This window comes from Heterocephalus glaber, unplaced genomic scaffold (assembly GCF_053883595.1).
Source record: "Heterocephalus glaber isolate CG9 unplaced genomic scaffold, H.glaber_assembly_v1.0 deba00001600, whole genome shotgun sequence".
Lineage (NCBI taxonomy): Eukaryota > Metazoa > Chordata > Mammalia > Rodentia > Bathyergidae > Heterocephalus > Heterocephalus glaber.
In genome coordinates, this window is record NW_028258372.1 from 23,386,799 (window position 1) to 23,402,690 (window position 15,892).

Genomic DNA, 15,892 nt, shown 5'->3' on the forward strand with positions numbered 1-15,892 from the left:
TTATAGGGATGGCAGTGTTGGTTCAGCATTGGAAGATCCACAACCAGAAGTCATCATCTTAACAGAGGAAAGGAAAAAGCCATGTGATCCTGTCACTAGTTGGAGAAAGAGTATTGGACTAAATTCTACAGCTGTTCATGGTAAAAGCTATCAGGAGACTAGAAGTAGAACAGAACCTTCTCAATAGATCAAAGACATGTACTCCATACTTCCAGCAAAAACACCTTATATAAATGGGAAAGATACAATGCTTTCTCCTTAAGGTGGGGAACAAGGGCATATATGCCTACTCTTCATCTGTCCATTAAACTTTGAAACATAGGCCCAAACCAAAATAGTCTGGCAATAAAATGACACAATTAGGATAGGATTGGCAAGGTAGAAGCAAAATCTTTATATGTAGATGAAATGATCGTCTACAGAGAAAATACTAAGAAATCTCTAGGAGCCCCTAGAACTTGTACTTGAATTTAGCAGGATTAGAAAACACAAGTATATATAAAAATTCAGGTGTATGTATACTTGCTATAAATGAAGAATTGGATATTGAAATTTAAAAGTTATGTAGGAGTACAAAGGACCTAGAAAAGTAAAAAGAAAAGAAAAACGGTATTGGAAGACATTTATTACCTAATTTTAAGACTTCCTCTAAAGCTACAGTAATCAAAGCAATGTTGGTATAAGGAAAGACATATAGATCATTGGACTAAAACAGAGAATCTAGAAATAGAACCACACATATATGGTCCACTGAGTTTTGAAAGATTATTTAACATTAACATTTTATAGAACATAAACTCAACTCAAGAGCAGAGGAAAAGATAGTGTTTTCAACAAATGGCACTAGAACACATGGTATCCATATATAAAATAACCTAACTTTTATTTCCATACATAAAAATAACTTGAAAGGATCTATGAACCTAAATATGAAAGACTAAAGCTATAAAACTTTAAGAAGAAATTATAAGGGAAAATGTTCATGAATTTAGGGTAGGCAAGAATTTCCTAGGATATAAAAAACATCATATATAAAAGAAAAAAATTGATAAATGAGACTCCATCAAAATTTAGAACTTTAAATGACATCATTAATAAAATGAATAGTCCTTAAATGGACCATATTTATAATGCATATAACCTATGCCCAGAATATATAAAGAACTCTTACAGCACATTAATAGACAACCTAATTAAAAACTAGACACAAGATGATAAATAGCCAGTACAGCACAAGGAAAGGTGTGCAACACTAGAATCAGAAAAATACTAATCAGTACACTAACAAGATTGAATTATACACTCATTAGGGAGATGAAGTTAAAAATTTTAAAAGAACAAATTTCAGCTTAGGTGTGAACCAGTTAGAACTTTCTAATACTGCTAATGTGAATGTAAAATGATAAAGCCATTTTGGAAAATAATATAGAAATTTCTTGTACTACTGTTAAGAATCAACAGTCCTGTTCTTAAGTTTCTACTTGAGAGGAATCCAAACACATGTTCACAATAGATTTGTACATACAAGTTGACTGTCCCTTATCTGAAATTCTTGGGACCAGAAGTGTTTCAGATTTTGGTTTGAAATCCACTTGATTTGCAAAGATGATAGCTATTCCTGCTTTTTTGGGGGGGGTGGGTTCCTGTCACATGGAGTACTGTTTTCCACCCTTTAACTTGCAGACTGAGTTTCTTTTTGAATTAAATGTGTTTCTTGTATGCAGCGTATTGTTGGATCTTGCTTCTTGACCCATTCTGCCAGTCTGTTTCTTTTGATTGGTGAATTGAGATCATTAACATTGATGGTTATAACTGATACATATTGACTTATCATTGTCATGACTTTTTCTGTTGTTGGATTCTTCCCTTTTGTGTTTAATTTCTTGTTGTGCCCGATGGATTCATTCTGCTGGGCTTCCTGGGGTTGTGATCCTTGTTGTCTTTTCCTAGGATATTGTCTAAAATTTTAGGAGTGCTGGTTTGGTATTCATGAAGTTCCTAAGGTGGTCTTTGTCATGGAAGTATTTTATTTCTCCATCAATTTTGAAATATAATTTTGCAGGGTACATCAATCTAGATTGGAGGCTGTTTGCTTTTAGGACTTGAAATACATCACTCCAAGCTCTTCTTGCCTTGAGGGTTTGTTGAGAAGTCTGCTGTGATTCTGATGGGCTTTCCTTTGTATGTGATTTGTTTCTTTTCTCTAACTGCTTTTAGAACTTTGTTCTTCTGTTGGGTTTCTGGAATCTTAACAATTATATGTCTGTGTGTAGATTGTTTTTGATCAAGGCTAGGTGGAGTCCTATATGCCTCACTTATCTGTATGTGAAGTTCTTTTTCCCTGCTTGGGAAGTTTTCTGCCATCGCTTCTGTGAACAGTTTTTTTATGTCATCTGCACTCTCTCCTGTTTCTTCATTGACTCCAATCAGTCTTATGTTATTTTTCTTTGCATTTTCTAGCAGCTGCTAGATTGATTTCTCATGTTCCCTTACAATTTTAAAGGAATTTTTCTTTTCCTGGTCACTAATTGCAATCTTATCTTCTATATCTGAAATTCTGTCCTCATATTGGCTCATTCTGCTGTGTAGACTTTCAGTGAAGTTTTTAATCTCCTGGAAATCTGTTTGCATCTGTTTTTTGGATTCCATTTGTTTCCTATGTTGGGATTCCATCATGTTCCTGAGCTCCTCTCTAGATTTATTAATCATGTCTTGCACTATGAACACAATCTCTGCTGTTATCTGAGAAAGTATTTCTGATATCCTTTTTTCCAGATCCTCTTTTGTTGTCAGTTCAAGGAGTCCAGGTGGTTGAGTATCACAGTGTTCCATCTCGTTTCCCTTTGGGCTTACTGTAGGTGATCTGCAAGTCTGGTTTTGAGGAGGCTTGTTTACCTGTCTTCTCATTTCGATGCGGGGGGGGCTGTTGCTGGGACCTGTGTGACTCATGTCCTCTGAAGAAGCACTCATTTTAAGTACATAGTTATATAATAATAATGTATAACTATCACATATTTCAGAGTGAAGTGGAGTATATTGAAGTGGAATGCCACACTTTTCAAACCATGTAGAGGAATATAGTGATAATGTAAATATTTTGTGAGCAAAATATTAAATTCAATTCAGTGCATTATTTTTCATTTTATCATATAATAATAAAATATATAATAATAAGTTATATTTGTTTAAAAACAAAGCATTAAGTATGTAGCTTAGAATGAAAGCCCTGGGTTCAATTCCCAGTGCTGGGGAGAAAATTACTTGCTTTAATGTGAGGAGGAATGTACGCAGTTAAGTGATTCATTAAATATACTTGGCATTTGCTCAGCTTAAAGTCATGAATCAGTTCTGCTTTTGTCAATTTCATGCAGATCACTTAAAAATGGTATTGGTCAGCAATAACATAGTTCAACAAGGATGGAAAAATCTGGAAACAGTGTAGTGTAGCTTAAATTGAAAACAGTAAACATAAATATAATTATTACTCTGATTTTCTGTAGTATCCCAAAGCAGGAAGTATAATTTGTTAATTTTTATTTGGGAAACAACTAGTCACTATAAATCATCTTGTGTTCCCTTCAGGACCCACTTCATGCCTGGTCCCTTCCTGTGTGTGTTTCCCTAAAGCTTGGGTATTGTCCCTTCTGGATGCTGGGAATGATTACTGTCTTTCTGACTGTATAACTGGGCCCTTCTCAGATGTTTCGTTACACTTCTTTGAACTGTTTATAGCTTGCTGTTTTAAAAAATTTCAAATATATATCAACTTCTTTTATGGCAGGTGCTGTGATGTATGCATTTCTTTGATTCTTCTACAATCCTTGCAGATATTCATTACTTTCACATATTTTTCCATAACTATCAGTATAAAGTCCAGAACTACATTTTTAAAAAAGAACAAAAATTATAAGTCCTGTTTTTAAATCATGCAGATGCTCAGAAGAAACAATGAATTGTTCTCTTATTATCAAGAAACCATCTTGAGTAAAGTGGAAAAACTAGAAGGATTAGAAATCTGTTAGTGGAAAGGAAAAAGGAAATGTGGAGCTGGATATTGATCTTGCCAAATGAAGCAATGAAAGAAAATATTACGTTGTGAATTTCTTTCCTTTATTTTCTCAAGTACATTCCAGCAACTCAGATTAAGAGAACAATGGCTGAGGTGCTGGAAATAAATCCAACCCATCTGATAAGTCCATAGGAAAGAGGAAATAACAAAATTATTGAAAAGAGGAAAACGTCTCCTTAGAGTTTCAGACACTATTTTTAAAAAAATAAAACTAGTTTTTTGAAGCATAATGTATTTCTTATATAATTAATAATATATATTATACATGTAATACATGTTGTATTTCTTTCTTTTTTAAAAAAAATGAAAACTGTGGGAGAAGCCAGGTGTGGTGTTGTGGTAATCTTAGTATTCAGGAGGCCAAGGCAGGAAGATCAGAAGTTCAAGGTCAACCCGGGAAATTTAACAAGTTCAAGGCCAGACTAAGTTACATAGAGAGTTAAGGATTACCTAGTGAGAACTTGTATCTAAAAAAAAGTAAGCTCTGTGTGTAAAATTTTATTGTTGATTATCTGTATTGGTAGCTTTTTTAAAGAACAAAACATTTTGTTTATATAGGAAAAAGAAGTTTTCACTTTGATTAATGATTCATCTTTTAGAATAGTTTTCAGCTATAGCATGGAGTTTCCATGATGCAGTGAAAGTGCAAAGAATATAAGGATCTCAAGGCTTGACTTTAAAATTTATTCTTTTCCCCTCTCCCTCTTCCTTCTATCTTCAAACATTTATTAGGAATACCAGATGAACACTGAGATGATTTATCCTTGCAGGGTGCAGAGAGTCAAGAGAAGAGAACATCAGGCAGTTGTAGAACCCTGGGCTAGTTGCTACTGTCCTGTTGCAGGCATATGGCATTGTGTAAGCCCATCAAGAGGTGGAGGTGCTGCCTCATCACCTGAGCTCCTACCACCTGTGCCATTAATCTGTTCTACCTATTTCATCAGGTAGTATAAGGTTCAGACAGGACCATCCTCTGTATTGTGAATTGTAACAATACTTGCAAACATAAATAGTTACAGGCAATAAGATACTTGATACAAATGGGAATACCTTGTGACTTTGATGTGTAGAAATTAAAAAGATACTAACATGAGTAAAGAAATTATTTGTTCCCTAATGTAAAATCCAGAACTTTCACCTTTTTTGAAATCTCCCTTCGTTCATTGTGGAAATAAATCTTTATTAATTAGTGCTTCCACATTACCTCCTTTTCATAATTCTCTTTCTGTACTTCATCATTGTGTAGTCATGTGTCTACATTTTTATCTTCTTCACTATACTGATGAGAATTGAGAGCACGGTCCGTTTTGTCATCTTCATGTTACCAGTGGTAATCATCTCTAGTAGTACTTCCATGTGTTTGTTACATCCGAGAAGGATTTTTCCAGTAAAGTTTTCCCCACAAGATTTCTTTGTTTACTAACCAAAAGTATGATTTTCTTTTGTATATTAAATAAAATATGAAGTCATATAATAATAAAGAATTCTGGGTGTTGTATGCATCAGATTAGGAACTCTTAATGTGGCCCATCCTACCTAGGGTCCAGAGGAAAGGAGGAGAAAATGAGCAGTAATATAATCTTGTAAGCTCTCTAGGTTGCTCAGTGCAGAAAATGTTAGATATTTTACCTTTCTTCACTGCCAATGATTTTCAAATTTTTCTTCTCTGGACTTCAAATTTTCTTATCTGTAGAATAAGGGAATTATACCAAAGCATCTTAAATATCCCTTCTAGACCTATGATTCTATTTGGAGATTTATGGTTGTTTTGTTTAGTTTTGCTTGTGTGGGTTTTCTTTGTAAACAACTATATAAAATATACTGAGTAATATGGAAATACTCTGCATTGTGTAAAGTAATTCACCTGTATTTTCCCCATATTTTTATTACAGACAACATTATCAAGAAAACACTAAGAAAGCCAGAACATTCAGGAGATAGGACTTATATCAAATGCAAAGGATTAAAGAGATAGGACAGAGGTGTGTGAGCTGATGGAAGGGCAAGGGGGAGTAGCCATGGGGATTGTGAGGAAGTGAAAGAGCTTGGTACTAAGGAGTATTGACAAAGTTTCAAGTTTGGATAAATAGGGATGGCTTGGAGTCCCTTCAAGAGTCCAAGTTTAGTTCTATATGCAACAGAAAACCATTTTCAGGCAGAAAGAGAGGACAGAGTTGTACCTGTTGCGTGTGATTGAAGGCTTGGCAAGGGAATGAAACTAACAAGGGTGAAAAGGAAGAGAAGAGGAAATTGCTAAAGACACAGCTGGCGCAGGGCTTTATTAAGTGAGGAGAAAGATTGGAATGGAAGCAAGTTATGAAAAGGAGGAGGGCTGATTTTGCCAAATAGTCATATCATTCAACGTGTTAAATGTTGGAAAGCAGGTTTACAGCTGGCAGGATATGACAGCTTGGCAAGCCCTTACATCTCCCGAGTATTTCTCATGACTGATAAAAGATTTATCTCAGCTGTCCAGTGTGGCTTGCAAAATGTTTATTAATGAGCTTGAGGAGAGATTTCCTATCTTTGTTGAAAACAGGTGTATATTTGAGAGTCTGTGAATAACTAAAAGGAGGGTTAATAATTCCACTTATATTAACAGCAACTCCTGATCCTCACTCTTAAAGAAAGGGCATATATGTCCAGAGATTTTCTTGTTATTGGAGATGTTTTTGCATATATACACTTTTTATTCTGCAGTTATTTTTTTCTTAGTGTCCTTTGTATTCCTTAATACTTCTTCAAGTTTTAGATTCTAGTAATTCTGCAGCATTATGCCATGAAGGAACATAGAAGACTGGCTTGACAGTGTTACCGACAATTTATACCAGGATGTAACTGTCTGGCATATTGGTCACTGTTTTACATTCTTTTGCAAAGTATGCCTTTGTTTAGTCTTGAGGGAATAGGCTTCTCTCATTTCCCGTACACTCAGGACATGGCTAATGACTGTTCTGCTTTGTGTGGAATGCAGTTGTTTGTATTTTCACATGGTTTACCCAATCACCTCTCCATTCTTTTTCCAAATTGATAGGTGTCTAATCTATAGTGAAAGATTGAGGCGTTTTTCTCATGTAATTTCTAACAAAAATTACATGGATTATGGCAGACAAATTGTGCCTTCTTCCCAGTTTATCTCATTTATTTTTACAATCATGCAGTCTGTTTTTGTACCATATGTAGCATGTCATAGAAGGCCTGGTTAATTAGATAATTTCCTTGAAGTTATAAAATCCTTTTCTAGCAATATGCCTTTGAAGTTAAATTTTTTTTGTTAGAGCCAAATATAGTATCTTTATAATTTTGTATTGCAGTTGCACATGGTAATTTTAAATGCAGCCTATGTCTTCATTACATAAAATAGGAAACTTTTCATCCACCCTGAGAATTTAAATAGTACATCTGTATACATGATACCTAGAAGAATTTTAATACCATTACTTAAATATGTTGATGCTTTCTGGGGAAAGTAATCAATAGCCATAAAAGGCCAATTTTATATTTTTAAAGTTGATTCTTTAAAAAAGAGAATACATTTTAGGGATTATAATACTGTATCCTATTAAAAATAATTGTGTGTGTGTGTGTGCGCGCGCGCGCATGTATGCATGTAGCCAACTTAACACAATTTGATATCTGGGCACCTTCTCTTCACCTGATTTGTGATTAAATCTTAGCTCTCTGGAGAAGGTGATACCCCAACCTGTTACCATTTGAAGCAGTGGTTTGTGTAGTATATCAGGGTAGTCACAAAGATAGCCACAGTTCTGAATGGAATTTCAATCCAAGGCAGCTCAAGAGAGTGGATATAGTGACTCTGAATTATCCCAGCTATGAAGAAAGAAGTTATAAGGACTATATTTTTACTCTTAATTTCCTTGTATCTGTGATTCTCCAGTTTTAGAAAGGCAGTGAATACTGACTTTTTTCTCTTTTTTATTTAGCATTAAACTATTTTGAATTAATTCAGAGTTTAGAGAAGTTGCAGAAAAATTTATACTCTATGGTTGAGAAAATTGAATTAGACAAAGACAAAGATGGTGCTCAGTAGATATTTACTGACTGGTAAGAGAAGGAAATGAAACTGGAGTCTTGTGATTCTTTGTCTTGTGGCATTTTGACTCCCCTTTACATTTCCCAAGGTTAAAAGTTCACTCTTTTAGGTATACATGATATACAGTATGTTGCTCTTTGGTAGGTGTAAATTGAGTAGAGCCTTTGATGTTTTACTAACTCTCTGTTATTGATCAATAACCATGTGGTGCAGAGAGAAAAGACATTTGCCAACACAGTAAAGTCTGTAATGCTGATTACTGTTTATTGATCTAAGTCATTTTTATCTTCACAGAAATTGGCCCAGTGACAATTACCACAGATCCCAAGAAATTTCAATATGAACTCAGAGAACTATATGTTCAGGTGAGACTTGATTTCAATTTTCTTTTGGGGGAAAGGAAAACCATGCAACTTTCTTATTTTTTAAATCTGAAAGAAGTAATTGTTAGCGGCACAATAATTACCACTACGTTTTCCCACCTGAGTCCTGAACGAGTTCAGTGATAGACACTGGGATGGAACAGAATGGATTCAAAATAGCTCCTTCATTTCTGCATTTTTAAAGGATGCTTTTACCTGATCATGGGAGAGTTCTATATTTGTGACAGGGACTGTTCAGAAAAAGTTTGCTGAGCCCTGTTCTAATGAGTCCCTTCATCACTTGGAAAAGTAAGCAACAGATAATAATTCTTCTCCTACCAAATAAATGACATAACTAAGGTAATTTTAATTAATTTTAATTTAATTTTTACTCTAAACATACATTAGTTATGAGAGGAGAAGAAAACATTTGTTTAAATGTTATTCTGAAAGCAGAACTTTGAGGCAGAGTAGGCATGCACTGTCTCCTCGGTAACTGCTTACAGATTACCTTCAAATCCATTAATTTAAAAATTTAGCTTTTCTGAGGTTGTTTCGGTGTACTACCCTCCATGGTTTCTATTGCTGTCCTCTACAGACTCTTGGCTGTTTTCTGTCATTCATGTAGGCTATTTGTACTTGGCTTGTGATTTAATGGAAATGGCCTAGGCAGAGCAGTGAGCTGTCAGTTCCTTGATCTATTAGTCATCTTCAGTGACCTTTTCCTTTTGTTTCAGTCTTCTGTTCTCACACATTCTGGACCTGGCCAACATCCTCAGCTGCTTCTTCTCCCGTGTAATTGTTTCCTGCACCTTAATCTCCACCACCTGACTGTCCACTGAGAGTGTTGGTGCAACTTCTTGTGCCACATACCACATCTGCTCCGGTACACTCTCCAAGCATTCCAGTCCATTGACCTCAAAACTTTCTCCGGGGCCCACAGGTCTTTTCCTTTTTTCAGTTTCCCACAATCTGTTTCAGAGAGTTACCATTTTAAAACTCTCTTTTATCTCCTTTGTGCATTGCTTACTGTTCAAAAGGCAAAACCTCCTTCCTGAATGACTTGAACTATCCACATTATTCGTGCTTGCCCCTAGTGAAGAAATGCTGTTGACATCTCACACATGACAGACTGATTTCAGTATGAATTCATAACCACCTGTCTCAAATAGATTTTTAATGCTCCTGTGATCCTGTTATGTTTCTTTCATCAGTTAAATCTTTAATTTTCCTTAATCCCTATTGCAATTTTTCCACTCTTTTTACATTTTTCCTAAAACCCTCTTACTAGTGGCTATTTAAGCAAGTGATCCATTCCGAGCAAGTGACCTCACTTCTGTTTCACGCACAAACATGTACAAATGAAGCTCTTTACTTCCTCACACTTAACACACAGCTCACCTGTGTCTAGTGTCCATCCCATCATTATTCTCTACTTGTTCTAAATTCTGTGGCTTTCTCAGGATTTTAACACTATCAGATGGTTTCTCTCAATTGCTAAAGAGTTGTCATTGATTTTAAAATACAGTGGAGCCTTGACTTATGAACTTGATCAGTTCCTGAGGACTGGCTGTAACTAAGTCAATACAGATGAGATCTGGATGTTTACCTGGATACACACTATACATAACAAGGGGCAGATGAATCTTCCATTAATCTAAATAACCCAAGTTGTTTGTATGTCAGCCAGTTGTAACTTGAGAGTCCATTGTATGTTTGTCTCTCCAAAAAAATAAATAATCCAATCCCATCGTAAAAAGCGAAACAAAACAAACTACACATTTCTCAATGCCTTCGATGCCAAATAAATTGTGTTCTTTGCCATTATTTGTTCACCCCTAAGCCTTGTCATTTACTCCAAGATCTATTACAATCTAGTTCCCACTCATCTCATTCTGTCAGAATAGCTTTAGTTATGACAGATGACCTCTGTTTTGCTAAATGTAGACAGCATTTCAGTCCTCTTCATATTGGATGGGGATCTTTGAGGTCTTTGACAATATTAGCCTCTTCCTCTTTCTTGACTCTTTTTTTCCATATCTATTTTCTGATTTTTTATTTGGACTTTTTCTTCTTAACATCTCAGGAGTTTATTTGTTTCTACTTGACTCTTAAATGTTGAGGTTTCTCTAGGTTTTGGAATCCCCCCTGTTTTATATCTCATTAGGTAAAACCATCCATACCCACACGTACATGTTTTTCACCTTGGCCTATCCTCTGAGGAACAGCTCTGTTTTTGAATCTCTTGCTTGTCAAGATCACCCTCTAAAATGAAATACATGAGTGTTCCATTTCTGGACCCCCAGACTTGGTCCTTGACCCTCGGTCTTTGTCCTCTCTTTGTGAATGATGCCTATAGTATTCTGATAAACTATATCCAACCAAATATCTGATTTGTCCTCAATACATCCCTCACTTAATTCCTGAATCTCAGCTATCATTAGGTCTTGTTTTTCACCTTCTAAATACCTTTAAGTCATGACTTCTCTCCAGACTTTGATCTATAGACAAAAGAATCTCAATATACATATCTAAACATTTCTTGTCCCTTTACTTGTTCCTCATCAAATTCTCCCCATGGTTCTGTCTTTCCCTCATCTAATTCTTCCCCCTCAGCTCCACTTAGTGTCACTTTCTTCCCCAGGCTCTGTGCTGTGCCTCAGGGGGCCTACAGAGAACCCCCCCAATAGTTGTGTCCTCTCTCATCTTCTCATGAGATTTTTGTACATACTGTTCTCTTGTAGAGGGAAGGCCTGCCCTTCACTATCACTTTCATACCCCCTTACTGAGATTAAACTCGATCCTTGGAGTCTCATCTTGAATAGTATTTCCTTTATCCTCCAGCCTTGGTCCTATATCCTTACCTCCTTCCATCACAGAGCAGTTGGGGCTTCATGGTAAGGGACTCTGATTTAGCCCATCATTAAGTTCTCTAGAAAAATGCTTGGCAAGTAGCATATATTCATTTTTTAATGAACAAATGAATGAATGAATATATGAGAATGTACAAATTAACAGAGTTTAAATCAAAGTTTGAAGTATAAGACCTGATTGGTTTTATTGTTGGATGAATGATTTGATTTAGAACTGTACATTGCAAAAGCATAATTGAGGAACTGGATTTGAAACCAAAAGTTTGATATTCCAAACCTGCATTTAAGCATGATTCTGTTTTGTGTATATCTTTCTTTAAAAATTATATACTGAATTTAGGTATATTGAGTTAATATGCAAACATATTTTTAGAAATATCCCTAGACTATTTTCTTTTTCTACTGCATTTCTCCTGATAATCTTTCCCATAAACAGTTTTCCACTTCCTTTCTCTTATATCACATCACTATTTTTTAGTCATGATCTTGCTACTTATTTGTTATTCACCTTTCTTTCCTCCAGTATAAGAAATTCTTTGCCACTTTGAATATCTAGATTCTCAGAAAACAAACAAACTCATTTTAGAAATTTCTATATTGTGTGTGGCTCATGGAAATGAGAAATTGTGTTGTGTTGTTATTTAACTGTTCATGGGCCCCTTGTCTACTGTGAGTTCTTGAGGGCAGGGGCCTTGTGGCTCTCATTTAGCCACTGCTTCATCTAGGGAGAGAAACCAGTGTCTATAATAGCTGTTAAAGAAAGGAATGCCATTTGATGTGGCTTCTTTAAAAATGCACATTAACAGTAAACTGTATAAAATACAATTTATACTTGATGGTTCAAAGATACCTCAACAACATAACCAGTTTTCATCAAATTATAGAGATTCAGAAGGGCCAAGTCATGAAGATTTCTAGTTAATAGAATGTTACGAAGGGGTTTACTATGCTTATTCATTCTTTTTTCTCTGAGAATGAAGCTGTACTATATTTTTGAATATCTGACTGGATTGAGAATGCCCACATTCCCAATGAGACATTGCTCTGTCCTTCCTGATTTCTTGCTTCTCCCTTTCTTTTGCTCTGAAGGATCTTAGAGAGTGTGAACCCTTTCTCCGTTTGTCTCTGGGGTGAAGGATCTCAATTGATTCCTGATTCATATTCCATTGATTTTCTTTCTAGAGCTCTTCACTGCCATTCTCTGGAATTGAATCTGATGCAGACAGTCTATAGGGTCATACTTTTATTCCTTTAAAAAAAATCTTTCCTGGGACTGAAGTTGGTATCCTTTTTTCTAGAGGTTTCATCTGGCCAACCTGCATCTTTGCTTTGTCCTGAGATCTAAAAGGGGCTTAATTAGATCATCCAGTTGAGAAAGAAATCAAATGTTTATTTTTTCTGCATTCAACATTGGACTTGTTTTAAATATTGGGGATACCATGCAGTGGTTTTACTTTCTAGGTTTTCAGTGAATTATTCTTTCTTAAATCAATGGCACAAGGATCAAATATTTAAAAAGAAGCTAGGCTATATGAGCACTTAATGCTTGAATTAAGAGATTGTATCTTATTATTTTCTTAGAGAATATTTTATTATTTCATAAATCAGCATAATTAAACTTTATACATTCATAAAATTTTAGTAGGAGATGATGAATTTTGTTTTGTATATGATTCCCTGATCCTTTTACTCCCTCTTCTACCATTTTTATTAATTCTCCCAAAATTACTGGTATCAAGACTCATGAGCATTGCTGCGCTAGTAAAATTACTTGGGATTTTAGCTGTATGTGGTGGGACACAACTGTGTTTGTAGCATTTTGGGAAGCTGAGGTAGGAGGACCACAAATTCGAGCCCAGCTTGGGCAATTTATAGACAGTGAGACCTTATCTCAAAATTTTTTTAAAAAAGGAAGAGCTGGGGATGTAGTTTAGTGCAAAGGCCCCGGGTTCAATCCCCAGAACTGTGAAAAACAAACAAACATCTATCTTGGTTAAAAAAGTAAAAATTAAAAATGTTTCTTTCACATTTATATTAGTTTTGAAAACAAGAAAAGTGAACATAGTTGGAAGTAAATTAAATAATTCATTAACACATTTATTAAGATTACATCAGGCTTGTTACTTTTCTTATGGAGATATGGAAAAAAATTTGCAAAAATCACTACAGAAATCATTAAATTTATTACATTATTTTCATTTTTGTTTTTCTCTTCTGGAATACAGAAAAGTAATTTGAAAAACAAATGAACTTGCTCTCTGGGGAAAAGAAGGAAAGATAAACGGCAACAAATGGTATTCAGAGCACACAGAGCTTTGGGAATTAATATGCTTGTAAATAGGCAGTGCAAAGTTCTGCCTTGGGTCACATTCTTTATAAGAAACTATAAAGCTTGTTGGTTTTCAGGAAATGGTATTGCCGTTGATATGTCCCTAAACCTTTTATCTAAATGTTTTGAAGAACAAAAAAACATTAGTCAAACACTTGAAAATAAGATAAAAACCAAGCTATTTCTACAATTACAGAATTGCAGTTACAACTTCTATATAGATAGTTGATATATCTGAAACGGAAAAGCTTCGCATGCAATTCAATTATTTAGTAAAATCTTTTAATGAATAACTTTTAAAAGAAAGCAGGAATAAGACTGAATATGTGTGGAACAGCATAATCATACAACAGCAAGTTAAAATTATGAAGTAGATAAGGGTGTGGTCCAATTATTTTTGTTTTTTAACAGAAGCAGAAGAATGAATAAGCTTAAAGTACAGCAGGCTGAGGCTTGGTGGAAAAGGTTTTGCTGTAGTAGAAGAGCAGCCAATACTAGAATTCCTTGCCAAAGAATATAAAACACCATGGCCAAATAGGCAAAGACTGTTAAAAAGAAGAAGACATGATAATGCAGAATTTGGAGGAATAATTTAGTATGCCAGTTTGAATATTCTTCATCTAAGTTGTAGTATTCTAAATCGTGCTACTATGTAAAACTGTGCTTTTTATTTCTAGATTTCTGCAAGATTCTTTCATATAAAATTTTTAAAAACTGATTTATCACTGAAAAAATGTATAGCACACCAAATAAATAAATAAATAAATGAAAAATGGCTGAAAAATGAAAAGGGAAAGGAGTCTATGCTAGCATGTAAATATTATGTGGAGCTATAAATATTTGATTTTATGATTGATATTGGCCATGATTTAGCTTTTAAAAAGTGGTTTTTATTTCCATTTAAGATTTACTACTATGAGTTTGAAAATACTATGAAATATATAATCACTTTATGTATAAGTAGATAAATATATTTTATAAATATGCACATTGCATATGAACATGTATTTATGAAATATATGCTATAAAAGAAAAAGGGCCTGCATTTATTTAATATAGGGAAGAAAGTATGATAAGGAGTCTAACTAATAATAAATTAGAAGCTTTAAGAATAATAGAATGGTGTCTGGCCCAAAGTTTAGGCTTAATTAATGTTGTCTCTTACTACTACTGCCTCTGTATACCAAAAGTTTTTAAGGGAAATAATTAACAATTATTGATGTCATAAATGATCAATAGTTAAGGAACATGTGTCTTGTGAAAAGTTTCACAAGTTTTTAAAAGTAATTTTTTCAGTCTAAACTCACACAAATATTACTATTTGTTTTTAAAAATGAGGAAGCACAAATGTGGAGATAAGTAGGTTAAACATCTTACTTCACAAAATTGGCAAATAGAAAGGCAGGTCTCAAAACAAAAATGGAGGTATTTAATGCCAAACCCAGTTTTCTCTGCTACCTCCCTTCTAAATATTACTTTAAGTGACCTTATTGGTCTAATCAAATTAATGTATTTATTTATATATTTTCCCTGTATTTTATTTCAAAGCAGGAAAGTAAAGAATCAAAGACAGATATTGATCTAAGGCTGACTTTATCCTCAACAAAATGGACTTGTTTTCTAATAAGTGAACTATTTTCAACTCTATTCCCATCTCCCAATTACTTTGAGTAATTGGCTTGACTAAAATTATTGAGCAGTAAATGACAAAATTAATTAGAAATAGAAAATCACTTCATTTCCTCAATGCATGTTCTTTTATGAACTAGTATGCTAAGTTTATTTGAGAGTGACTTCACCTTCATTGGAGAGATAATAAAATTTATGTTAAGAGATTGCAAGGCAGTGTATCTACTCCATGTGTATTTATAGGTAGTATTTTGATTATTTTTATTGTTAGGATTCTAGCTTCTTTGGGCCCAAATGAAACATCTATTACTAGTCTGCTGCTTGAGTTTTTTGTTAGAGATTTTTTCTGGAGTAAAAGTTCCCCAAGGTTCATACACCCCATGTCTTCAACAGTGAGGTACAGAGACTGAAATAAGAGTGAAGGATGCAAGTGAGAATTTTTGTTTCAATTTCTTGGTGCCCTATTGAGAAACAAATAGCTGGTTGATGTTTTAATATCTTCTGTGTGAACTTTCAAGGACTGAGTGTAGAAGAGTATTCCGACTATTGGATTGTTTTTTGGAAAGAGAATATCCT

General features: G+C 34.4%; 1 protein-coding gene across 8 annotated transcripts in view; it reads left to right on the forward strand.

Moving 5' to 3' along the window:
- Positions 1-15,892, forward strand: part of Hmcn1 (hemicentin 1) — a 421,540-nt gene that overhangs the window by 106,132 nt on the left and 299,516 nt on the right. For all 8 annotated transcript variants that reach the window (XM_087194441.1, XM_087194442.1, XM_087194444.1 and 5 more), the window contains one exon: positions 8,418-8,488. In XM_087194441.1, coding sequence (XP_087050567.1) covers positions 8,418-8,488 — 71 coding nt within the window. The remainder of the gene's footprint in view (positions 1-8,417; positions 8,489-15,892) is intronic.